The 27034-nt window shown below is 38.9% G+C and overlaps 1 protein-coding gene across 1 annotated transcript; it reads left to right on the forward strand.

Annotated features, from left to right (window-relative positions):
- Window positions 1-2726: 2726 nt before the first annotated feature.
- On the forward strand, window positions 2727-13411 carry E5 (empty spiracles homeobox protein E5). Its single transcript, XM_017145915.3, has 4 exons — window positions 2727-2863; window positions 3402-4370; window positions 11789-11946; window positions 12878-13411. The coding sequence occupies exons 2-4, from the start codon at window positions 3464-3466 to the stop codon at window positions 13409-13411; spliced, it is 1599 nt and encodes a 532-aa protein (XP_017001404.2). The 5' UTR covers window positions 2727-2863; window positions 3402-3463.
- The last annotated feature ends 13623 nt before the right edge of the window (window positions 13412-27034 follow it).

The raw sequence follows: 27034 nt of genomic DNA on the forward strand, positions 1-27034 counted from the left end.
TGGAACGGGTGCTTCCACTGGAAGAACCTAATTTTAGGCGACTTTAATTAGTTTGCATTAATGCTAAAGAACTCTTATTTCAAGAATATTATAATAGTTACTGGGGAGTAATTAGAAGATGAACTGATCCGGAATATTAAGGCTAATCCTTTAATTCGTTTGGAAAAGATTAAAGCATTTAGGTATTGTTCATATTATTAAAAAATTATTTATTTAAATAAGTATTAATACAAAGATTAAATTCTTAACTGTCTGATATTTTTATTTCAGTAAAAAAAGTTTGAGTTTTAGAGACTATTTTTGTCTAAAAATTTAGTTAAGGTAGTTAGTTAGTTTTTATAATCTTAAAAAGAAAATTTCAAAATATATTATGATAAACAAAATATTTCGGTGTTAAAAAGGTTTATATTAATTTAAATTCCTAGAAAATGTCATTTATCCAAAGTTTAAATATCGCTTTAAATATATTCCCACTCACCAAAGCCGAAAGTTCCCTCGCGTTTTGTGAGCTGATAAACCAGGTATTTGCAGCATTTTATCTCTTTCGGGCCCACCTTCTGGTCATATATCAAGTGCGGTAAATGCCAAAAAATACGCCCCGAAAATCATTGATTGGCGATCGATAACCTTTCGCAGTGATGGAGCATCCCATAAAGTTCTCGTCCCAGCTCATTGTCTGACTAATTAAATGATTTATCCCGAAACGTGAGGCGGTGGGGCCGAAAGGAGAGGAAAAAGAGTAAAAACCAATTACAATTACCGCACCCAGAGGTGCCACACACTCACGGATACAGAGAATCGTACATATAGATATAGATACTCGGTTGCATCTGCGGCAGCCAAACTGCTGGCCCATCGACAACCAACGGCCTTATCTAGATGCATACAAATCCAGCCAAGCGCACGTCAATTTATTTGCCAACCTCTCGGCCCTCCTGGCTCCTTTGGGCCAGCACACATCCACATCCACAGCCATTCATGGCCAAAAGGAGAAGAACTGAGGAACAGGGGGTCCGAATCGCATGTATTTACCTATGAGAAGGCTGCGAAGTTGGCGCTGCATGTTTTATGCCTCCTCCTGCATCTTTAACGAGGTGTTTATTTTCACAACTCACAGCCAGCGGATGAGAACTGCGGATGGGGGGTACAGATACAGATACAGACACTCGGATGACCAGATACAGATACATTCCCAGCCCATGCCCGCTGTATCTGTGAGATTCGCGCTGCGAGTGTGCGCCGGCAGTTGCAGCTCGCCGAAGGTGTAGAAACCAAGTTACCGCCCATTTTCATGTCCAAATGCTTTCGGCCAACATGATGCAGATGCCAATTCGAGCCAATTCAGAATGGTGGAAAGGCCAGGAGGAGGACGAGGACGAGGGTGAGGGAGTGGGGGATGTGGCAGAGGGCCATAAAGTGGAAGAGGGGGCGGTGGTTATAGGCAGCACTGACGACGGGGCGTCTAAGCTATATAAGCGATGACGTTGATGCCGGTGTACAGTGGAATCGGAGAAAACCTTCTTCGATAAAAACGATTTATTAAAATTAAGTTTTTTAATTCGATTACAATTTCAATCTGCTCAGTTTATCTTGTATTATGTGTTAATTAAGGTTCAGTAACTTAATAATCAGCAAATTAGTAATTTATTAATAACTCAGTAAATCACTTATTTTAAATATTTTGCCGTTATTATAATCAATTTAGCAATTGTAATATGAATTTATTTTTCATTAGGTTAAAACAAGCCTAAAATGAACACTTTCTACATTAGTTTAAATATTTTAAGTTAATATATAGCAAGGCTAAATTTGTTATAATTTATTATAATTTTGAGCTTACTTTAAATATTAAAATCGAAATTTTGTGCTCAATTCCAAAAATATTTCTACATCAATATGCAATGTTTTAAATAAAGTTTAATTAGAAAAGACTTTTCAAAAGACTTTCACTATATATTATATTATTTTGAGACCCCTCTCCAAAATTTGTTTTTTACCACTGTTTAGAGTCCCTCCCCACGCCCCCTCCACCACCATCAAACTTGGCACTAAAACCACAAACGCTTTAATGATGCTGTTTTGTTTAGCGCAAATTGTTTGTTTCGCTGTCATAAACTGGTGCGAAAAATGGCAAAGAGAGCGAAAGAGAGGTGCAGAGAGAGGCCCCCGCTCACTCACACAAACTCAGAGCACGGAGAGCGAGCGAGAGAGGAGGTGGCTCCACTTTGGAGCAGAGCAGGTTTTTTTTTCCAAATCCACTGGACTATTGCTGCACTGCTTTGGCGCAGGCGCAGTGCGCAGGGTGTGCGAGTGAGATGCCAGCTATACACATAGCTCCCACTGGAAGCAGAAGAAGAAGAAGAAGCACGAGTACTGGCCCCACAAACTTTTTGCGGCTTTTTCCTTTCCATCGCGACACTCGAGCCAAAACGCTCAGCGTGAGAGCCACGCAGCGATTCGCCGACGCCCCCGCTAAAAAAGCAAGAAAGAGAGAGAGAGGGAGTGGAGCGAGCGAGAGAGACGGAGGCGGAGAGGAGCGAAGCCAACAATTAGACGCCTTTAGAAGCTCCATAATGCTAATGGCGTTGACAGTGCTCATCATCATCGCAGCGCGGCCACCGCAATCGTTTCGTTACCGGGCACCGATAACCGTTAACCGTACCGCCACCGGAGTCAATCATCAATCGTCCATCGCCGCCGCCGCCGCCGTCAATCGTCCATCGAAGCGGTACGGTCACGCTCCAATCGCCGCGTTGCCGCCGCTCCAGTTTATCAATGTCACGCCGACGGATGCCAACCGCTGGAGCATCGCAGATACAACCTATAGCTACATATAGCCTATAGCTATCTGATCTGAAAAACAGTGCGTGTGTGCTTATCTGATATCTGGAAACCAGTAACAAATAACAAATAACCGACGAACGCGATCGTGTTTCCTAAAAACCCCCACCCGAATATTAGGAATATCGATCAATACACCCCTTTTCCGTTTCCGATTCTGATCAATTTTTACTGTGTTGCCATTGATATTAGGGAAAGCTTACTTACATAAATAAAAAATTAAATAAATTAAAATTTAAAAAAAATTAAATAAAATGAGTTAAAAATTCAAAAAATGTTTGACTTAATGATTTGTTTTGTACATACCCCTATTAACCAACCAGTTTTCAAACAAACTATTTTTTCTTGAATTAAAATATTACGTTGCGATTTAAATAAATATTGGATAAATATGATTTCTAAGTTATTTCAAGTTCCAATATTTCGCAGATAGAAATCTAAAAAAAGGATTAAATTTGTAAGAAACACAATATTACCAATTGGGGCACAGCCAAAATTAATCAGATTAGAAAACGGAAAAAAAGTTTATTCGTGTACTTACAATCTACTTTGACTTGCAGTTCGAGTTTGAGAAGTTGGACAGTGTTTTATTTATTTGTTCAATCAACTAAACCCCAACCAAATGGTCACCTGCGGCCGGCAAACGTTCAACATGCTGCCCATGGCGCCGACGAGTCCTTTTGTGAGCAGCAGCTCCTCGATGGCCGCATCCACGACTTCCGTTTCCGCCAGCACAGCCTCCGTTTCGGCCTCGGCGGGCAGTAAGCCCAAGCTGGCCTTCAGCATCGACTCGATTGTGGGCGAATCCTCGACGAGATCGGCTCCCCTGAGGGTCAGTGTGATATCCTCGCCGCCGCCGCGCAGCGAAAGTCCCGCCTCGCCGACGAACACGAACAACAGTGGCCGGCGGACGCCGAGGGGATATATCTACTGCCGGAGGAGGGATTCCCTCGACCGATCGCGTAGTCCGCCAAGATCACCGGCCAGCCGATCGCCAACGCCTCCGAATGCAGGAGGGAATGGAAATGCGAATACTGCCCCTCAAAAATCAGGAGATCCCCTACCAGCGGGAGCGGGAAATCCAGCCAACCCAACACTCATCCGTCCGATGCCTTTGCCGGCGCCAAATCTAGCTTTAATCCAGAACCGCACCTCCCCGAACGCCATGGCGGTGCGCATGTCGGGTCCGCCCCACCCCCACCCTCCGCCGCCCCCGTTCCTTGCCGCCCAGTTCCAAATGGCTGCCGCACTGGCCCATCATCACCAGCAGCAACAGCAGCAGCAGCAGCAGCAGCAACAACAGCAGCAACTTCCGCCCGTGCCAACTGGACCGCCACATGGTCCGCATCCGCATCTGCCGCCTGGTCAAATTCCAATGGGAATCTTTCCGGGCGGTCCGCATCCAGGACATCCTCCGCCCCACGGACATCACCCCTTCGGGAGCGCTCCTCATCTGATCCGCGATAGCTATCCGCTGTATCCATGGCTGCTCAGTAGACATGGACGCATTTTTCCACGATTTCCAGGCAGTAAGTATTCTTACCTTTGAAGTACTCCCTTTGTATTACAAAAATAATTAATTTTTTTGTATATTAGCTAAATATTTTATTTTAATAATATTTTTATATATTATAATTTTATATAATATTTTATACTCTCTTCATACATTTATTTATTATGATTATATAAATTAAACCCTCTTTAACCACGTGCCTTTCGTTTTATATTTGAAATTTTTTAAAAAACCTAACCGGTTCAAAGATATCAACCGGTTTAGTAGGCAAAACATATATTTAATAGTTTTACATTTTTCAAATTTGGTAAATGTATTTTTATGCATAAATAGCCAATAAGAATAAATTGATATATAAAGGAATAGATTAAAGGCTGTATTTAATACACTTTAATTTGATTATTATGCATATTTATTAATTGAATATGAGCACGATTCCTATTTTAAACTCTATTTTTTGAAAGAGCTTATCATTATCATAACATTTAAGATACTGAAAATAGGTATTTTAATAGCTAAGTTGAAATTTGTTTATTAAATGTAATTTAAATAATAGTTGAGAAATGCCACCACTAACTTTTTGAATATTTATTTTACTTAAACGAGTTTTTCCTAGTCATTATAGCCGTTTCAAATGGCCGTTGAGTGCCATGAACCAAAGAGGGAAAGAAACCACACCTAAAAGTCATATTCGAGCCACACCGCCATTACAGTGGAGAGAACCTCAATCAAGCAATTATTTAGTTATCGCTGTTGTTGCCGCGCAGCTCCATATAATTAAAGTTAAATAAGCAAATGGCAAACATTTATTACAAGTTAATTAGACGTGTATCGGGCTCATCATCATCAGAGGGAGAGGGAGAGAGTGAGAGGGAGATGGAGAAAGGCAGAGAGGGAACCAAACCCATTTTGATAACTATTTCCAAACAAATTACATTTTAATTAAATTGTTTAAACAACATTACACACATCGTTAGGTCAAGCAGCGTACCTAAATGGCCAGCCAAGTGTGTGAGTGTGTGTGCTTTTTATATATGTATTTATTTTCTTTTTTCTCGAAATGAAATTACCATTAATGGCCAACAGACGGCGCCAGTTGCTCGTATGGCGGGCCCATGCGGCGTATGTGTAACGTACGAAAAGTGCAACCAGTGAAATGTTAATGCGTTTTTAATTGAGGTTTTGGGGCAACCAAGCAAAGAACCGAGCCGAAGAACGAAAAAAACTGAGAGATAGAAACGAAGAGCCACCGCAAAGCGCATCTCAAAAAACATTGTCATTTATTACGCTTTAACCGCGTTTTTTTCATTCGCTGCTCTCATAATTACCATTTGAATTTCCAGGCCATGTTGCTTTTCTCGTTTTTTTTTTGGTTTTTCGGGCTGGTTAAATATAAAAATAATTTTCGGCACACTCACACGCCTTTCACCTGCCCAAGTGTATATATATCTTCGTTACGCCTTAATTATGTTGTACGCCGTTTCATTATTTTCTCCCTTTTTCCCATTTCCCGCTCGCCTTCCCCTTCCCCCTCCCTTTTCTCACTTTCCACCGCTCCTACTGTAATTTTCGCTTGATTTATGAACGTGAAATGTCAATGTTTCGCATAACGATTTCATTAATTGTAAATGTTTTTCGTCTTCGTTTGTTTTGTAACCCGTGTGAGTAATACCAGGTTACATGGTGTTGTATTTTTTTGGAGTGGGTTTGGTATACAAGATAATGGGGATCATCGCGATAGCGGCGGTGATGATACGTCAGTAACTCAATTCAGGTTGCACGTGCTGCAATTTCTGGGTGTTGCCCTCTAATGCAGATGATTAAGTTCTAGGAAAAGGGTAACATTAAGCAGGTAAAGATCCCTAACATAACAGATCATTATAATTAAACAAGCTGCATTATGAATCTTACAAATCCTTTAAGACCAAGAAATACTTGATATTACTTTTAATAAGTTATTTTATAAAATATACTTACTAAACCTTACTGACATTGGAAAAAAAAAACAGTAAATAACTTATACAATTTAAATATTTAATTATCCAAGTCCTTAATTGTTCTCCGGGGCTAAATGACATAAAGACTTGCTTAAATTCCTTGAAGTGAAACTTGTTTAACGGCAAAATTACCCTTATTTTGTAAACATTTCATTAGTGGTAAGAAAAAATAAATTCCTTTACTACATGTGATTGCTAAACTGGTTCAATAGCAGGCCTTATACGTCGAGTGGCTATACTTCACAGTCATTAATTTGATAACTGCTACGATTTGATACGTGATTTAGTTTCTAAGCTCATTAAAACAGACTATAAAACTTATATTACTTAAGTTAGTGAAACTATACATTTATTTTTCTTAAAATCCCCTATATATTTACAGTAAGCAATTTATAAACCTATATTTAGTTTTTTCAGAATATAAAAGTAATAACTGAGCGTAAAGGTAAAAAAAGTAATTTCTTATTTGAAAAGCATTTTTTTTTCTTTCAAAATTGAAAAAACTTTAATTTTAAGAGGTGTGAATTTGTTAAAATTATTTTCATCTCATCAAAAAGATGATCGTCCAAAGAGCGGTATACAAAACTTTTATTTTACCCCCATTGAAAACTATTATCCCAAAAAAAAACCCACAAAATCCCATTCATATCCCGAACTGCAAATGGCCATTGCCGTCAAATCGATCATCACAACATCATCCCCGACTGTCATTCGATTTGATTTCAATTATCGATTTCGAGTCAATGTCCTCGGACGCGGGACACCCGAGAAATGCAATAAATTAATGAAAAAATCATGAGAGCATAAAAATTAAGCCCTAACTCGATAAAAAAGAAAGCAAATACAATTGCACATAAGTGATAAATAATAAGGCGAACAAAAAGGCCAGGACAGTCGTACAAACGAAAACGAAACGAACCGAACCCAATCCCCGTCCCATTCCATCATCGGCTAAAAAAGTGAGGTATATATATAAAAAAATGACAGCTGACAAGGGTGTGAGCCACTGCCACTGCAAATCCAACAACATGGCCAGCAGAGCGGACACATCAATTAATTGTCAATTGCGCGTATTTTCGCACGGCGGTTTCCTTTGTGTCCGCGAGCCTACAGAAAAAATCGAAAAAAAAACGCACACACTTCATTGAGAGCTGCTGCAGAGCTAGAAAAAAATGCAGAGAAAAAATAATTAAGTGGCCATTGTGAGCGGCGGCATTATCAATTATACAGCCTCTTCTAAGGCGCTGGGCAGTCGTGTATCTTGTATACTGTATCTTGTAGCTACATTGTTAGCTGTCAAATGTAACAAATGTCAAGCGATCGTGGAGTCTAAAAAAAACGACCAAAACTAGATCACTCGGGAGGCTGCGGATGATGCTACCTCCTGGCAATCGTTTGTCAAGTTCATAGCAAAAACCAAGCACGCAGTCAGTCGGCAGTTCAGTCAGTTGCATCTGTCAGATACACAGATACATGGCCATCAATGGTTCGAGGCTGCATTTATGAAGTGTCGAATTGACAAGTTCCCCTTGTTTATTTCCGAACCCTCCGCTTCCCTTCTTACTCATTGTTAGGTATTGTTTTTCCAGCCAGGCAGCGCTAACAAGATACTTTTCTGGGGTTGCATCTTGTATCTAATGGCTTCGCGCCCTTTCGCCAGCCCTTCTCCATTAGCTGTTTATTTTCCCAATGGCTTAGCTTCTGTTGAACAGACTTCCTGCCTCCGAAACCAATTCGATTCTGCTAGGACAATATTGATTTTGTAATTGGCACACCTTCAGCTTAGGCTTGCTCACTAAATTATATCACAACACGCTGGTTAAGGTAGAATGTTTGCTTTGTGAGATCAGGATCGCAGTTGATCTTAAGATGACAGTTTTTGGGGCTACTAAAATAATAATCAGGATTATTGGTCCAAGAAAGTCATTTCGCAGGCCAAAATATTGGATAACCGCAGAATTTGCTTTAGCTGTTTGGTTCAGGAAATAAATCCCTACAAAAATGATCCCTATTCTCTTAATAATAAATAAATTCATCTGCATGCCGATCGTTAACTAAATCAATCTTCATTAGATTTAAAAACAAGAGAGAACGCTATTGTCGGGTTGTTGTCCCGACTATCTAATACCCGTCACTCAGCTAAAGGGAGTGCGAACGCTGTGTCGGGTTGGTGTCCCGACTAATAATCGTAACTCAGCTAAAGGGAGTGCGAGGGAGATAGATATATAATTTTTGATTGCGTATAACTTTTTAATGAATGGTCCGATTTGAAAAATGTCTTCTACATTTCGATAGGTATAAATATACACAACAAAATTGCATTTATACTTCTCGGAAATCTTTAAAGATGTGGGCGCAGGACCCATTTTAAAATCGTTAGTTGGCGATTGTGGGCGTTAGAGGGGGCGTGGCGCTCGGCTAAAATAAACTTGCGCTGCGTAGGAAGCCAAATAATATGTGTGGGAAATCTCAACCTTCTACCTTTTGTAGTTTCTGAGATCTCAGCGTTCATACAGACGGACAGACGGACAGACAGACAGACGGACAGACGGACAGACGGACAGACGGACATGGCTAGATCGACTCGGCTAGTGACCCTGATCAAGAATATATATACTTTATGGGGTCGGAAACGCTTCCTTCTAGCTGTTACATACTTTTGCACGAATCTAGTATACCCTTTTACTCTACGAGTAACGGGTATAAAAATATTTAACACTGAAATTATTTTTTTTTAAAATTCTGTAGTATTTTTAATTCTGGGACGAAATGTTTAAATGAAAGATTTTCATATTTCAAATTGATTATTTATTTTTCCCCTTATTAAGTCAAATTTCATTTTTCCAAGTTGCACTGTGCTTTATAATTTTTTGCCAAGCAAATTCCTCTGCACCGTCAGAAATCTCAGCTGCATCTCGCACAGTAGCCCCTGCCCCATATCAATATTCAAATTGTGGCTCAATTGAAATTTGTTAACTCGCAGGCGCAAAAGCGGCAGTGAACTTGGCTCGGAGGTGAGGATGGGGATCTGGGCTTCCAGAAATCGTGATAAACGTCAAAATATCACGTTGTGCCGGCTGAAGAAAGAAGAACAATGGGTCCTCCGTCCTCGGTCCTCCAAAGAGGCGTCGTTGGCGGCTTTTAGGCGCGCTAAAGTGTTCGTCTTGGCGTCCAGGCAGAAGAAAGCCAGCTCAGCTCAGCTCAGTTGGCCAGCTTGGCTCGGCCAATTGTTTTGGCCTTATCAGCGATTCTGGGACATGGCAAAAAACACACAGCGCCGACAGCGGCACGAACCAGAAGCCTTTTGTGCCTTTGTGTTTGCTGGCCCATGTCTGGAAATTTGTTTATTGTTTTGTAATGAGCGTGTGCAACATGTGAGTGGCCAGTGTGCGGCATCTTTGCTCGCGGCATTCGCGGAATTCATAATCAACAATTTGAGGCACAACGTCATCTAATTGGCAGAGCCACCGGCGAAGGTTCAAGTCTTCCTCTGGCCAGATGCACTAAATAAATATATTTTTATTGTAAGGATATTAGTTACCTTGTAAATTACTAAAATCTACAAAATAAATGTTTTAATTTATGAGTTATCTGATAAAGAGTTTAATTTTAGCTTAATAAAAATAAATATATTTTCATAAAATTGTAATTCAATCAGTTAGGTATAAATTCCTCCTTAATGAAAATCATGATTTACTTCCAAACATAATATATTTAATTAAGACATTTTAATGGCTCCTAGAGTTCATTAACTTAGTAATTTAATACTTTTTTATGGATAATCCTAATACTAAATTTGATCACAAACATCATTATTAAACTAAAACGAGACGTGAATTTCATGCGTTAACATTAAACATTTTCCTGATGTTAATGAAAGACGCAAAGTTGATAAAAGGATATAAAGACTACTAATAATACTACTACATAATTTATTATATTTATTAATAAGAAATTAGCCGAAACTCGCACTCAGGGAAAAAATTGTTCTGATTGTGTCTAAAAACGTGTCTGTTTGAGTCTCAAAAATAGCTTTATACCGTTTTGTATCATTATAAGAATTTATGGTATTATTTCACCCAGAAAAAAAAATGACCTAAAATGTCAAAAAATGGCCTAGAATTTAGGTAAAATTGGCCTAAAACTGGAGCTAAGTCCTTGAATGGCCTAAAATTTAGGATTGTATGACCTAAAATCTTAGGCCATTAATGGCCTAAAATGGGGTAATTTTTGGCCTAGATTTTAGGTAATTGGCTGCCTTAAAATATGAGAAAACCCTATCCAAAATTTTAGGCTTTCTTTGGCCTAAAAATTTGTACTGAAAAATGTTTCATATTATAAAGTATATACAGAGAAATTTATAGCTAACTCGAGGTCAATGTCGGCTTAGTCTTCAAGAAGTCGTCATTATTCCAACACACAAAAACGAGCGAAGAGGCTTCACTGTTCAGCAGTGAAATCGCTGTTTTATTCAACGATCGAAGTGGGTTACCATGCAAGCCGCGCTATAACTGGTTGGGAATTATAGCGTCGCTAGAACGGTATCAGAGTTCCGTGCAAATTTATTTAGGTAATATGCATTAATTTTAAGGCCCACGATGACCTAAAATATTAGGCTATACGGAACCTAAATAGTAGGGAAAATATACCAAAAATTTAAATTTTTAGGCAATACATGACCTAAAAAGGAACTTTTAGTCCATTTAAAATGTTTTAGGCTATGCATGACCTAAAATGTTGTCCATCATTTTTCTGGGTGTTTAAGAACGGATTTTTAAGACCGCTGTTTTTACTTTAAGAACGAAACGTACTTAAATTTATATTTATTTTTAGTAAGAAAATAAATTTTTTTGAATGCTCCTGTAAGCATTCTGCCATGGAAGGAAATAAGAGGGCCATGGCCTAGGGGCCAAGATACTGGATTCTGGTATTATTTTGTGTTTGGGGGTACGAGGTTCAATTCCCGCTCACAACACAACTTTTTTTTTTTTGCAATTAGTAAATTAACAACTTAACTTTTTTAATACATTTTTGTTCTTAAAGTTATAAAGGAAATGTTAATTGAAATAAGTTTGAAAAACTTTTTACTTACTTTGACTTATTCGGTTTCAGAGGCAGACGCCTTACCAACTGGGCCATCGCACCATGTTACGCGCGCGTGCATAAGTTCAACTTAAATCTAAATTTACTGGTCTTAAATCAATACCCTTTGGTATTAATATAAGAATATGGTCTTAAAAAAGTAAAAGAACAAAACGGTATACATTACTACCGTCTAAGATTTTTTCGGTCTTTTTTTTCTGGGTGCGTTAATTGTTTGGTTGCGGTAATATTATAAAATTTGTCTTATATTTGTTCTCATCAATGAGATTATTAGATTATCCCCATGTGCACCACCACCACCCATTACAACTTTTCCTTTCCCGATCTCTTGCAGATTTCCTGTTCCAGCCATTCCGCAAGCCGAAACGCGTTCGCACCGCCTTCTCGCCGACGCAGCTGCTCAAATTGGAGCACGCCTTCGAGGGGAATCACTACGTGGTGGGGGCGGAGCGCAAGCAGTTGGCCCAAGGACTCAGTCTGACCGAAACCCAGGTGAGATGGAGATGGAGATGGGCCTTGCCGGGTGGCAGCCCTTAATGCGCATCAAATTCAATAAGCACCCCCAGTTCAACCCCTTCGGTTAGGGGCTAAGTGATTGCATGTCGTCTGGTCGTTAGCCCAAGAAGTGCCGGAGTTACTGAGTTATTAGCGCTTCGAGAGGGGGAGGGCGAGAGGCAGGGGAGCAGGTTAAAATTCCCGAAAGGGGGTCGTCTAGCACTTGACTCCGCACCCTCGGGGGCATAGCTGGGAAGCAGGCCGTAAATAGAATTAAAAGACTCGTTAAATTTATTTACGACTTGCCAAAAAAAAGGAGAAAACAAAAGCCAACTGCAAGGGTTAAAGACCCTCCCCCGAAAGGGCTACCCCAAGCTCAATTGCTTCCTGTAAGTGCACTAAAGAAAATATTTGTGCTTAATAGGGGTTAAAATCGAAGGGAATGGCGATAAGGTTGATTTGGTAGCTATTAAAATGAAAGGCTTTATAACAACTTAGTAAATAATTTGAAGTTATAACCAAATCTGGAATTATGTAATAATATTTTACTGAAAAATCAAATTAATATTTATTTTTAATAGACAATAAATAATTTGTGAAAAGTATTTTTAGTACCAAATTAAAGAATTTAAATTTTCCTTACTATTTATGATCGCAGTTCACTTTAAATAGAAATATAAAATCAGAAACTAATTAATTGGCAATTAATGGCAAGAAAAACAGTAGACATATTAAATGTTGATCAACTGGCTAGACATTCGTATATATTATTTGTATTTAAAGACAAAATAAACAGCATTTTAGAATGATGTGTTTTACAAAGAATTTAAGATTTTATCTTTTTAATATCAGACGAAGATGAACAGAAAATTCCGTAAACTATTGATTCACGTTGTATAATATTGCATCTCAATATTTTCCTTGACAGGTGAAAGTGTGGTTCCAGAACCGCCGCACCAAGCACAAGCGGATGCAGCAGGAGGGCGGCGATGGGAGCGACACCAAGAGCAACAAGGGCAGCTCCTCCGGTGGCGGAGGGGGTGGTGATGGGGAGGACGACGGCAAGCACGATGGATCGCAGCACAGCTACGAGGATGCCGAGGATCCCGAGGACGACGAGGAGATCGAGGAGGACGACGAGGACGAGGTGATCGACATGGATGACTATGGCAGCGAAATGGACGCGGAGGAGCACCAGCGACTGCGGGAGCAGTTCCAGCAGCAACTGGCCCAGCACCAGCAGCAGTTCCTCCAGCAGAATCCCGGCGATGCGGCGGCCGCCCTCAGTCCCCAGCAGCAGCATCAGTTGCTGCAGCAGCACCAGCAACACCTGCAGCAGCAACACCAGCAGCAGCAGCAACACTTCATCCAGCAGCAGCAACTCTATCTGCGGGAAAGGGAGAGGGAGCGGGATAGGGAAAAATCCCGGGAGCGGGAAAGGGAGAGGGAGCGGGAAAAGTAGTAACTTACTGCTTTCTCGGCTATTTTGTGTTCCTTTAATTTCTTGTAAATTATTTGTCAACTGTATAGCTTAATTTAAATTGTTTACTACTTAAAGAATAAATAACAAAGCCAATAAATAAAATAGAAACCTGCTTTTGAAAATCGGTTAACAGTGAAATATCAACATAGACATTTATCAAGCGATTATAGCCTGTACAGGAGTCATGCAAATCCACATATGATGGCCATTTATTGGAAACCTTCTGCCATCGCATGATAGACTCATTACAAAGGCACAACAACTATCGATCAGCTGCCAAAATATAACCAATCAAAGGGCCAAAAAAAAATACATACTGCTAACAAGGCCTTTCATTTATTGAGTTGTTGATGGAAACCCTCACTCCCTCCGAAAATTGACAGTAAAAAGTGCAATCAACAATTACGAGTTACGGTCTCATAAGGCGGCCGAAAAATAAATGTCAGTAACTAAAGGCCGAAATTGATGGCCAAAATTGATATTCAAAATGCAAATGATGGCCTATAAAGAATATTTACTATACAGAAATTGCTCCGAGGTTACATATAAATAGGTAGCCCGGGGCTAATGGGCCGGCAATTTGGCTTCATTTAAAGCGAAACGCGAGCTAAACCAAAAATTAAACTGACAAAACGGGAGGAGATCTCAAAGTGGCCCAAAATATATGAGCCCGCTGGCAATCGCGAAAACATAAATATACAGAAAATATAAATATATTCTCTGCGTTATTTTTTGATATGGCAGGTTAAGCCCTGGCGATCCGGCGAAAAGTTCAAGGTAATTGCCGTTGTCAAAGCAGCGCAACGAAAAGTGGGCGGGCACCGTGAAAACTTGGCCAACAATTTATGGCCCACTTGACTACAAGCAAAGGGTGTTGAGGTTGCACGCGAGCAATCACCAGAACCTCGGAACTCGAGAACTCCAGAGCAGCGAGCTTCCTCCACCAGAATGCCTGGAAAATTCTCGTATTTTGCATAAACGATGTGAGAATTACTTAATTGCACGAGGAATGGGCCCATGCCCACATATGCAATTATATATATCGGTTTGGTCTGCGTTTCCTCTGTGGGCGGCGAATTTATGAGTCTTTCGGCTCGACCCACAAAATGAAGTTGTCTACGGCGAAAAGCAGGTGTCTCAGCTGCTCGGGATTCGGGTGGTTACCTCATAGCAATGGAGGGTTGGGGTCACCACCTCACTTTACTTTGTTTGCCCTTCTGATAGCCAAACTATTTTGCAAATATGTGCCTCCATTAAATATACAGCTTTAGTGGATTTTCGTCCACATGTTCTTGGTCATGTTGGCCATCAGTTCTTAAGGTAAGAACAACTAATTAAATCAATTTTAGAAATTAATGTAAACTAAACTATACTTCTACTTACAATATTTGATTATAATTTATTAAGATACTTGCATCTTTAAACGCTTTTAATTGAAAGTGTTAACCTGACAGGTGTATCTGATTAGTTAATAGTAACATTAAATGCAGTTTTACTGTTTTTTGAGTTGCCATATTTAAATAATTAAATAGAATTTATTACCTATAAGCAAATCATATGAGGTCGTAATTTTTAAGTGTTTTCCACTTCCTTCTATTTTTGCAATCAAAGCTTTATGTTTTCACCTAACTTTGATCGACTTTTCCACTGTAGTTTCGTGGGTTTTCCGTTGGCAAACCCTTTCGTTTGATTTTGGCGTGTCTGCCAGCCGCGATGACGAAGACAAAGACGATGGCGATGACTTTGAAAACAAAGCGAAAGGGAAATGGCTTTCAGCCAAGGCACTTGGAGCATATTAAGGGCGTCATTAGTTCCCCAGGCAGTGCAAATTTGACAGGTGAAAGGAGAGAGGGGAGACTGAAGCGATTGAAGGGCCTGACACTTGCTGCAGTGCAGCAACAGCACGGCAGCAGTTGCAACACCAATAGCACAGCAGCAACATTAACCCTTTGAGGTAGCTAAGTTTTGAGTTGGAATATATGCGAATTTACATAAATTTCTTAGAAGCTTTCATTTGAAATGTTATTAAATAAATACTTTAAAAATCCCAAGAATGGAGCTAATCATTATTTTAATAGCTAAATATTAACAAATATACATTTTCTTATTGTACCTAACTCGACATAGGAAAGACTCAACTTGAAAAAATATATTTTTATTCTTTAGCGATCAATTATCTTGTGTGTACAAATTCCAAGCCAAAAGGGTTATTATTCGCCCAACGACTAACTAAGGGTTAAGCGAAAGCGAACGTGCTGGCAACGGCGTAGGCGTCCGGGTTGTTATTGTTGTGTCAGGTTTCAGCTATTTAGCGGCAATTTGTATGGGAAAAGTTTGCCAAATGTAAACGGAATTGCAGTTTAAACCTCATTTGGCGCACATCGTGGGCGGTCGATAGAAAAAAGGAGGGAAAAAATCAAATGCAATACCTGGAACAGCCATAAAAATAGTACGTTTAATAATTGCAAAGTGTTTTCTATTCGCCTTCGTTTCCAGGTCGTAAATCAGCGATTGTTCAGTCAGTCTCGGCTGGCGCCTCCTGCTCGAACATAAATTTAATTGAAAGACTGAAAGCCAGAAAGCCAAAGTCTTCGCCAAAGATGCCCGCTGGAGGTTGAGGCGTCAATTGGCAAATTGGTTTCCATGTCAGCCAGCAGGAAAAGTTAATTTTCTCGCCGCCATAAATAACACCCTGATCGACTGGAACTAAGGCATGGTCCTCCATGGATCTCCATCTCGCGAATGGGAATAGGAATCCGCATCGGCAGGTGAGCATGGGTGCTGTCCGTTTCGATTCCGATTGCAATTCCCTCACAGGCCATAAGCAACGTTTTTTAATGCTTTTTTAATTGGAAATGCACACCGGCAGGCTGATGATGCTCCGACCTGTCGGTTCTGCCATTACGTAATTGCAATTTAATGATCGAGTCGGCTAAAAAGTCAACAAATAATTTTGAACAAACACTAGTGGATAATGGACGGCCTCAGGCCGCCAGCCAATTTAATTATTGTTTACAATAATTTAAATACATATTTACAATAATTTCTTTTTAAGTATTTATTGAAAACAATATATATAAATTTTAACTTTTAAGTCTAGTATAAATAAATAAATAGAGTATCAAACATTCTCTATACCATTTTACGAAGTGCTTTTAATTGACTCTGTTAATTAAACACTTTAATAAATTGCCAATTAGGTAGAAATTGCACGGCACCTATAAGCGAATACGAATACTTTGGGGCCCAGCCATTGTAAAAGTTTTCCTGCACATAAAGGAAGTATAAATTACGGTCGTGGAAAATCTTTGACAGATTGCCGCACAAATGATTTGTTAATTTCGTATAATTTTGGATTTATCGGAGTGGAAAATTTATGTGGCTGCCCTGATGAAAATTAACATTAATTAGGCACGAAAAAGCGGCAACAAATTCAATTTGATGCATTCCGCTTTTTTTGAAATTTCTCTCTCATTTTGTGGAAATTAATGAGCGCCCATTTGGCGCACTCCTCGGCCACGCCCACAAGGAGCACGCAAGCTTTATTTCTCTGGATTTTTTCGTTTTCGTTTCATTCCGTGCTTTTTTATAGAATCTGCCTTAGTTATATTTATAAATTAATGGCCCAAGATAAATGGCAAGTGATTTGTATTATGAAACGCTTTTGGGAACCGAATTGGGCGCCGGGACACGTTGAATGTCTTCGCTCTACTTTCTGGGAGGCCCCGAATTTTTTGAAGCGAGTTCGGAGGGTGTGCTTGCCATGAATCTTTCGTATTTCCATTCCAAATACCCCTTTTTTCGGGGGTGTGGCATTTGGAGCAAGTTTGAGTTTATGTATGTGAAGCAAATTAAGGGAGCGATTTGAAATCGGCTGGGCCATAATGATGATGAGTTCTGATGAGTTGCTCGGGTATGACTCAGAAGTTTGATCACCTGGCGAAAGACTTTCAGTAAGGAAAAAAAAAAAAAACAAAAAAAGTAGTATCTAAAATATTTAGTTTAAATTTAATAATGTGTAGGTACCTACTTATACATATTTTTAAATTAAATTAAGAAACTAATATTCTTTATAAGGAAGAGTAGGAAATATTATAGAAAAATTAAAAAACTAAGTTTAAAGATTTTTATTGATAAATCATATTAATTAACTTCAATAAAAACGCCCCAGAGAATCTGGAAAAAAATCCACTTATTACATTTTGTACTAATATTTCCTAGATATCAATTTTGAAAGCATTTTTCAAGATTTTCCTCCCACCACAACTTGCTCCGCCCACCAACTTTCCTGCTTTTCCACAGCCAAGTACCTTCTGAAGTTCACCTGACCAGCCAATTAACTAATTAACCTTTGACCCAATCTAAGCCAGCCCCCTGTAACAAAATCAATAAGTGCATGTGGGCGCACGACACGCCCCCGAACATAAGTGAAGCTCAATTTAAAAGCCATTTCGCTTTGTCGCCGCCGACAAATTGCCGACATTTGCTATTAAAACCTTTTTGAAGACCCCCTTCAGAAGTCGGGGGATACGATCCGCTGTTTGTTGTAGGTATGCTAAAAGTTTTTGTGGCACAGCCGATAAATCTGCTGCCTCCAACAACTGCAACAACCACTTCGCGTCGGCCAACTACTTTAAAATAATTAATGGGTGCGGCCCAGCAACCGAAGTTAGCCAAGTTTCGACGCTGACAATTGGCTAAATTATGGGGTCGCAATGCAATTCTCATCGCTACGGGAGGGGGACTTAAGGGGAATTACACAAGGAGCGGGGTGCAAGAGCCTAGGATCGCTGACACCTGTCCCCCGGCCACTGTATCGAAGTGGCACTGTGAATGCCGTTCGCTGAGCCCGAATCAAAACAACAACAGCTGCCACATTGAGCCAGTTAATTAACACATTTCTGTGTGCAGCCGCTCATTAGGGGAAATCTGGCAAATTGCCAAAGAAGTGGGGATTAGAAGGGGTCACAAGACACCTGCATCGATTTAGTAGGTTCGCTATGGAGTTATAGTTTTCTAAAGGCATAAATAAACATCAAAATCGCGATATATAAATATCACTTTTTAATTAAATATAACAGCTCCTTAAAGAAGTGGTTACTTTAGCTTAAATTTAAATTAAGATTATTATAATATCTTTATTATGAATGTGATATTATGATATTAGAAAGATACGAATTTTAAAATGTATTCCATTAATACTACAAAGTTTAGAACAAGACCTAGTTGAAATAAATTATTCACATATTTATGTTAGTTTACATGACTTACCTAAACATGTTGCAATATAAACCCTATAATTAAATGCAATTCAGTGTACTTCATGTAATCAATCTTTAATAATGACCCGAAGAAAATGCAATTGTTTTAAGTTATGGAAATGGTTTCTAATCGCTTCCAAGTCCTAATTATTAACCCCACTAAAATGCGAAATAGCTTGGCTGTGCAAATGATGAGTGTGCCCCTAAGCAAAAGCCGTGCAAATAAACTTAAGTTAATTAACTTCTGGTTACACTCAAAATAAAATTAACCCTAAAGTCAAGGAAATCGCCCTACTTTTGTCTTCAAGACAAGCTCGCCCTAAATTTTAGGGTCAAATTTTTCTATATTTTTGATTTTTTTTGACGTCATATTTCTAAATTTTAGGGTAATTTTACTAAATTTAAGGGCAAAAATTTCTAAAAAGTAGGAAATTTTCCTAAAAAATAGAAATTAAAAACAAAACAAAACGAGGACGGAAGCTAACTTCGGCAAGCCGAAGTTTTAATACCCTTGCAGATTTCACTAATGAAAACTTGACTAAAATAGCAAATTGAATTAATAAACAGCAAAATATTCTATAATTGAAAAAAATACAAATTTTATATTTTTCACCCTATTGTTCCTATGGGAGCTATATGATATAGACGTCCGATCGGCACGCGCTTTTACCCTGATCAAGGTACGCACAAAAAAATACGATTTGGAAAGTTTCATGGGAATAGCTTATATTTTGCGCGAAATATCCTGAAAAACGTCAAATTTTGACCGATTTCACCCTATTGTTCCTATGGGAGCTATAAGATATAGACGTCCGATCGGCACGCGCTTTTACCCTGATCAAGGTATGCGTAAAAGAATAAGATTCATGTCAAAAGCTTTTACACTGAGCGAAATATCTTCATTTTGTGAAAGCTATATCCGATTGTTCCTATGGGAGCTATAGGATATAGACGTCCGATCGGGTCGGCTTTCAAACTTGATCTGCGTACACATGTTTTAGGACGACTGTGAAAGTTTCAAGGCGCTAGCTTTTAAACTGAGCTCGCAAACGGTATTGAAACAGACGGACAGACGGACAGACGGTCAGACGGACAGACGGACAGACGGACAGACGGACAGACGGACAGACGGACATGGCTATATCGACTCCCCTATTGATCCTGATCAAGAATATATATACTTTATGGGGTCGGAAACGTCTCCTTCACTGCGTTACAAACTTCTGACCAAAATTATAATACCCTCTGCAAGGGTATAAAAACATGTTCAATCATGATTTTTTTTTTGTATATACGTTTATATTATGTACTCCTCCCTATATACATATGCAGGCGTTGTGTGTCTTGTATATTGTGAATGTTAAAGGTTATGTATTTATTATTATGTATTTGCGCTTGGATTTCTTATCTAACCAAAGCCAAATGTGGTTGTAAATGTGGACTACGGGACTGCGGAAGATTGGGAATGTAGAAATTATGATTAGTTAATATTTTATGTTCATGAAAAAAACGTACAATTTTTTACTTGTCCGTCGTGAGAATCGAACCCGGGTCTCCCGCGCGAGGAGCGAATGGCCTACATACTGGGCCATTGTAGCACTTAAACTTGCTGTGGCAAACCGAGCATTGTATGTAAAGGGTCAAGCGGAGAATACATTTGAAAACTAATTGCATAATTTTGACCATTCGCGTTTTACTTATTTACATACATATATACTTATGTATATATTTATGCTATCGCAATTTATATTTTGTGTAGTATATGGGCACTTCCAAAAAAAAGTCCACCAAGCCAAAAACCTTGAAACTTGAATAAAACATATTTCCACATGATTTTGCCCCGATATTACTTTCTAATTAGTTGGATACTGAGCTTAACTACAAATTTGGAGTATAGTTTGATTATTTTTATGACAAACTCCACCAATATACGCAAAAATCAGTTTTTGGCTATTTTTTTGTTATTTTTTGGACCTGTCTTCTGTTGTTAATTTATCCTATAGGAATGCTAATATGTAACATTTTTCTGTACTGAATGCTTCATTCACATGCTAAACTATTAAGTTAAAAGCAAAACATCCAGCAATTGAGAGATAGAGGTAAAGAAATCCGCTTCACAAAACAGTCGGAAAAAATGTCCCGAGCGACATGTCCCGAGCGAATGTGGTTGAAACTGCATAAAAAAAAAATGGCAAAGAATTTTTGAGTAAAACCAAAAGTATTTCACAGCGACATGTTTGAACAACATTCTAAAAAAAATCGCATTCAAATATTCCATCAGAATTTGCTAATTTCTGGTGTTGTATGAACTTCCTCGAAATCCACTTCTATTTTTGTCCCGAGCGAATACGGCAGTTTTTTACCGATATCTTAAAAACTAAAAGTGGTACAAAAATAAGATTTTTACCAAAAATAGAGCTTGGGAAGAGTGAAAAGAAAAGCCCATAATTAAAATTAAAATCCATTGTTTTACAATTTATTTTCAACTTTAAAGGTGTGCAAATGTCCCGAGCGACATTTTGGAAGTGCCCATATAGTAAATAGCTAAATATAAACCAAATTAATTTCGGTTTACCGCTTGCCATCAATAAAAAAAGGAATAAAAAAAAGTAAAAAAATAAATAAAAATAAAATAAAATAAATTAAAAAAAATAAAATAACATTAAAAAAAAAAGTTAAAAAATTTTGCTCTGGGACTCGAACCCGCGTCGATTCGATTGCTAACCAAGTGCTTTAACGGTCTGCGCCACGAGTACAGCTGGCCGGCAGCTGACAAGTTCTGGCATTGAACATTTTGGTGTGCCAGAGCATGTGAAAACAACTATTTCTATTTTTTAGAAAAACTTTCTACTTTTTAGGAAATGTTTCTATTATTTAGGGTTAGCTTAATTTTAGGGTTAGGACACTCATTTTTAGAAAAGGTGTTGCCAATATATTTTATTATTTTCGTTTGCCTTTCTATTTTTCAGAAAATAATTTCTAATTTTAAGGGCATTTTTTCTAGATTTTAGGGTGATTTTAGTTCATGGAAACCATTTTCTACATTTAAGAAAAACTTCCTGGATTTAAGGAAAACTTTCTTGACTTAAGAAAAATTTCCTTAGATTTAGAAATAACTTTCTTGTATTAAGAAAAAAGAAATTTTAATGGCGATTTTCTAAAATTTAGGGTTAAATTTATTTTGAGTGTACATTAATTTATGCGGCATGATTAATTACCCCGAAAACGAGCTGCCTGCCATGTTGTTCTCGCAGTCTCGCGAGAAGTCTGGCCGAGAAACCCGGCCGAAATGGAGGCCCAGAACTGGCGAGGAGTGAGGGATGCGGGATCGGAATCGAGCAAGTGGCCAATGGTTGATGGTCAGTGGACAGTGGTTGGCACGTCAGCCGGCGGCCTGTCAGCGTTGCCTGCTACCGGGAGGCAAGAGCTGAGACGTCTCGGCTGCCACAACTAAGGCTGCCTGCCACACGGAGAAAAATAAAAGAAAAATTTATAAAAAACTTGTATTTAAATAGCCAGTAATTAGGTCCTTTTCAAAGTACTTCTTAAAGCCAAAAATAGAACTTAAATGACAACTTAACGATTTAATTCCGTAAGTATTTTTAGTACAGTTTTTAAATCTTAACAATTTTTATTTCCCTCCACAATGATTTCTAAAAATGTTTTAAAATTTAATAAATAATTTTCAACTCTTTTAAGCAGAAGTATTAATATTAAATATTTAAGCTTTTAAATGTATATTCTAATAAGTTAGAAATTTCTCTCAGTGCCGGCGATTCGCATCGCTGCTGCAATTTCGCACGCAGTTCCGTTTGGTGTGGGGTGGCGATCGCCGGTGAAGGAGAGAGGGCGCTTTCTTGGGAGGGGGATTGTGTGTACAGCTGCAGCAGCAACCAGTTGAAAACGCCATTGGTCATTTGCAGCAGCAGCAGAAAGAGCCAAACAGCAACAGCAGCGCCGGCCATTAAAATGACATAGAGCCCAAAGACGGGGCACGAAGCTCCAGAAAGGAGTCAGTTGGTCAGCAAGGAGAAGGAGGGATTGCGGGGTAGCAGCCAAGTCGTGGCCACTGCTGGCACACAATTTTTAACCCAAACACATTGCTCCGGGACCTGGGCGCCCCGGCCAGCATGTGTTAATGCCCGCCAATGACTTTGGAACCGGAGACCCGGGACTGGCCAACAATTAAATTCGAATTAGTACCAACACTGACGCAGAAGGACTCAAACTTCTAGCCGAGAGCTAGTCAAATGGATTTATTTGCTTACGAAGAGACAGCAGCTGCCCAATGGTATGAAAATAAATATTTGCTCTAAATTAGCTTAATTTTGCATAATTTTATTAAAGTGCTTGGGGTAGCAGAATTATTAAAAATGTATTTATTAAGAATAGAATTAGGTGTTAAGCTGTCACTATCAACAACTATGAAAACCTACGAAAAGAAATATTTTAGTGATTCCACAGATAATATAGTTTTACTAAAATAATATTCTTATAAAAGTTTTATTATTAAAAAAAAACAATAATAATTAAAAACGTTAGTCAAATAAAAAAAAGCAAAAAAACATGAAGAACAATTTAACCTTTATAAACATATATAAGGAGGTAGCATAAAACATATAATTTGATTCCTTGTTTTATAGTTACTATTCGTTGTGATAGCTAAATTATTAAACCTAACAAATATATTAAAGAAATTAATTACTACCCCCACCGAGGCAATAATACTTGACTTTGTTATGTATACTTTGTTTTCGGCTCAAGGACAAAATTAGGGCTAAATCTGCAGATTCAGTTCTCACTTCGACACGAAGTCCGCATGTCTGGTGCAGCATTTTGCAAATGAGTTTATCTCCAACCGCCGATTTCAACAATTCTGAACTCAGGCAAAAGCCTTTTAACTGCTTGCAAATTTATGTCCCAGCTTAAGAAAACACTAAATGAGTGCCATGCATTTTTTTTATCGCACGCAGCAGCAGCAGAACAACAAAAGCAGCAAGAACACGGCTGACCAACACAACAACTAATTAGACATGTTAAAGAACTTGTTCGGACTCTTCGGACTCCTCTGATTTCTGTGCTGCTCTTCGCCGTTCTGTTGTCGGGCATTAAAATGGTAACAGGCCAAAAAGTCAGCCAGCACACACATTTAAAAATGCTCAACTTAATTAATTGCCCAGCAAATGGCGGATAAGGGACCTCAGCTTGTTGGCTGGCCATGGGTTAAGTGTGACTAAAGCCAATGACTTGATATTTGCCGCCCGATAGGAAGAGCTCAAGGATCCCGAGGGTCTCTTCGGGGGTTTCTTCTCTCGTTTCGCTTTTCATTAAACAAATATCCAAACACTTTTGCCGCTGATCCGGCGACACAGATTGCGACCCGGCTGGAGTTCGAGAAACCGGGACCGGGGCACATTTTCAATTTCAATTTCGTACCTCTGGCTGGCGACAAAAGGTCTGCCAAAGTCTTGGCCAACTTGTTAATGAAGTTTTATACTCTGTCCCTCCTCGCAGTTTTTTTTTTTTTTTGCCGTTGCGCGTGCTGGGCAAACGCATTTTAATCGAATTCGAAGGGCTCGCGATTTGACACCAAGTAATTTGGGACTAACTAAAAAATTCCGGAGCTTATATATAAGTTATTTATTCACTTGGTTTGCAAGCGATTTTAATTAATTATCTGAAAAATTCTGTGATCGATAATAATAATTATTTTTGTTTTTTATCATTCTTTTACAATGAAATAATTTTACTAACCATTTGGTTACAATTTTTTTAACAGTTTAAATAATTCCTAATTGCTTATAATTGTAATATTTTATAAATAAATGTAACACATTTTATAAGTAAATATTCTGTAGGTATCACTTGAAACGGTTTATATTTTTACTTGTGGATTTCTTTTTAAAAGGTTTTTTATTCAATCAGCTTTAGAATCCTCCTTTCGCCAGATTCTCCGACAAGCCAGCTCATCTTTCATCATCGCTCTTCGCATTAGCCAGGTTCATTAAGGCTAACACGCCCCCAACAACCACAAGAACGATCAATGAGCAATGATTAATTGACGACTCGACTGCATAGAAACATTTGACGGCACAATCAAATTAAGGCAGCAAATAAATGTGAGCCAATTATTAAAACCTAATTTTGATGTAGACACCAGACATGAGACGCGTATTCGATAACCGATTTCACAGCTCCCTCCCGCCGCTTCCATCGCCTCTAGATTTCCAGTTGCTCATCAGTGGAGAAGCCTAATGAGCCGACATGCACTTGGGATGCCGGGATGCTGATACTGCGGTTGTACAACTAATCAAGCTGTTCAAGCTGCCAACTTTGATGCATTTCCCAAATTGATGCCCTCGGGATTGATGGCTACGAGCGCCCCGAGTGCCTCTGACATATGCAAAACACTTTGTTTATACACATTTCCAACCTGACAATGGATCGGCGGCAAGGGCAAGGGGGCAAACGGACAGGCACAAATACCAGAGTCTACAAATAAATGAGCTGAAAATGCAGACAAATCACGGCGCAGAAGGTGAAAAAGCTGCCAGCTGAGCTGAGATGAAAAGAGATGAAGGCAGCTGACCAGAAGGTAAATATATGCGAATAATCAGTGAGCTATAAGGAAAATCAAAAATTACAAATATTTGTCTCTTTAAAAAATATTTTTAGAAAGCTATTAAATTTCACTGAAATCTTTAAAAATGTAACAAAATATTAAATTAAATTGTTAGATGTCAAACAAGTATTATTTTCAATTGGTTATTTCTTAAAATAATATAGGTTTAAAAAAATATGTTTAAAATATATACCTACAAAAAATTTCAAGAGATATAGTTTACAAACTGATACCCTAACCGACTCCTCCTACCCGAAAACCCTTAATAATCAAAAGGTAAACAAATCTATTACAATTTCTGTAGCTGCGCCAAATTAACCGCAGGCATTCTGTTTTGTTTTTTTTTTGGGTTTTTTCTTTTTGAAGAATCGAATCGCAGTTTGAAGTCAATCTTGTTTGCTTTGTTTTTGCCTTTGATGAGTATTGATGAGTTTTAATAAATTGCTGATGAGTTGGCCGGCCTGGAAACCAAAAAGAGGAGAATCAACGCCTCGGCTAAAAGAGCCGCAGAATGCAGCCGTGCGGATGAGAAGCAGATGAGCATTTGACTGATGCGTTTTTGAAAGTGGCGTCGAATTTCTCAACCGTGAAGCGCCATGCAGAGCAGCGGTAATTGAGATGCTGCCCGAGATCGGGCTCCATCGCATCACCAATATGTGTAGAGAACGCGGTGTATCCATTTAATTGCCGCCATTATTAAACCCATTTATCGTGTTTTCGTTTCAAAGTGTTCGGTGTTCGGTGTTCAGGTGTCCGTGGGGATCTGGAATGGGATCGGGTTTGGGTTCGCTATAGGCATCGGGATCCCAGATGCAGATGCCTCGGCGCAATTAGCCCGAGCAGCTGCCCATGATGTGATGCTGATGCAGCGCTTTACATGGGAATTAAGTTGTTTTGCTTAATTAATAAAAGTGGTTTTTAATAGAACGCCATTAGGCCGAACCGAACGAAGGAAGCACCCACCCGGAGCTTTATGCTCTTCGGGGCAGAAAAGTTTCCATATTACCCAGACATTAAGCAATCCGCCGGCTTGTCACACTTTCGAGTTCATCAATGTCAGCCGCGACAATCGTTGTGATCATAATGACGATGATGACAGGGCAACCGGAATGGGAATGGGAATGCTTCCCTGTTTTCACCATCACATAAAGTCGTATAATTAACATAATCATAATCAACAAAGTATAAACATTAAATTGAGGCTAATTACTTTATAACCGACACTCAACTGCGAAACATCTGACAGTGTTGTATGCTGAATTACCCAAAAAAAAAACAAAAAAACAAAACCAACATGTTCACTTGTGGCAAACTCGTTTCAATTACGAAGAATCGAGCGGTTGCCGCCAGCAACAACAAGAAATACTTAACCGGATGGAGCACAAAAAATATAAAAAACGCACACAAAACAGCCACAAATTATGCGAGTACGCGACAGTTTCACACATGCCAATGAAATTTGATTTAATTTTCGTCTAAATGGAGGCTATGATCACGTTTCTGATGTCTGCCGGCATAAAGTTGAAGTTTTTCCAATTTTCTTGCAGTGCATGAGCAGTAGCTCACAGCCGTAAACTATTGCAACCGCTAGCAGCTGCCACACGATTGAAATTCGAGCAAGATTAAAAGCCAAAGCTAACTCAAAACTCCGCTTCAGATTTTTATAACAAGCGCATGAATCCGTGTGCAATTGTAAGTGCGCCATATAATTTACAGATA

The sequence above is a fragment of the Drosophila takahashii genome, chromosome 3R, assembly GCF_030179915.1.
Source record: "Drosophila takahashii strain IR98-3 E-12201 chromosome 3R, DtakHiC1v2, whole genome shotgun sequence".
NCBI lineage: Eukaryota > Metazoa > Arthropoda > Insecta > Diptera > Drosophilidae > Drosophila > Drosophila takahashii.

What these genes read in the sequence shown, in the direction of transcription:
- E5 (XM_017145915.3), top strand. Translation starts at nt 3,464, where the DNA reads ATGGTCACCTGCGGCCGGCAAACGTTCAACATGCTGCCCATGGCGCCG. An exon ending in TTTTCCACGATTTCCAGGCA is followed by an intron (nt 4,371 to 11,788) that starts GTAAGTATTCTT and finishes GATCTCTTGCAG; the next exon opens with ATTTCCTGTTCCAGCCATTC. An exon ending in TCAGTCTGACCGAAACCCAG is followed by an intron (nt 11,947 to 12,877) that starts GTGAGATGGAGA and finishes TTTCCTTGACAG; the next exon opens with GTGAAAGTGTGGTTCCAGAA.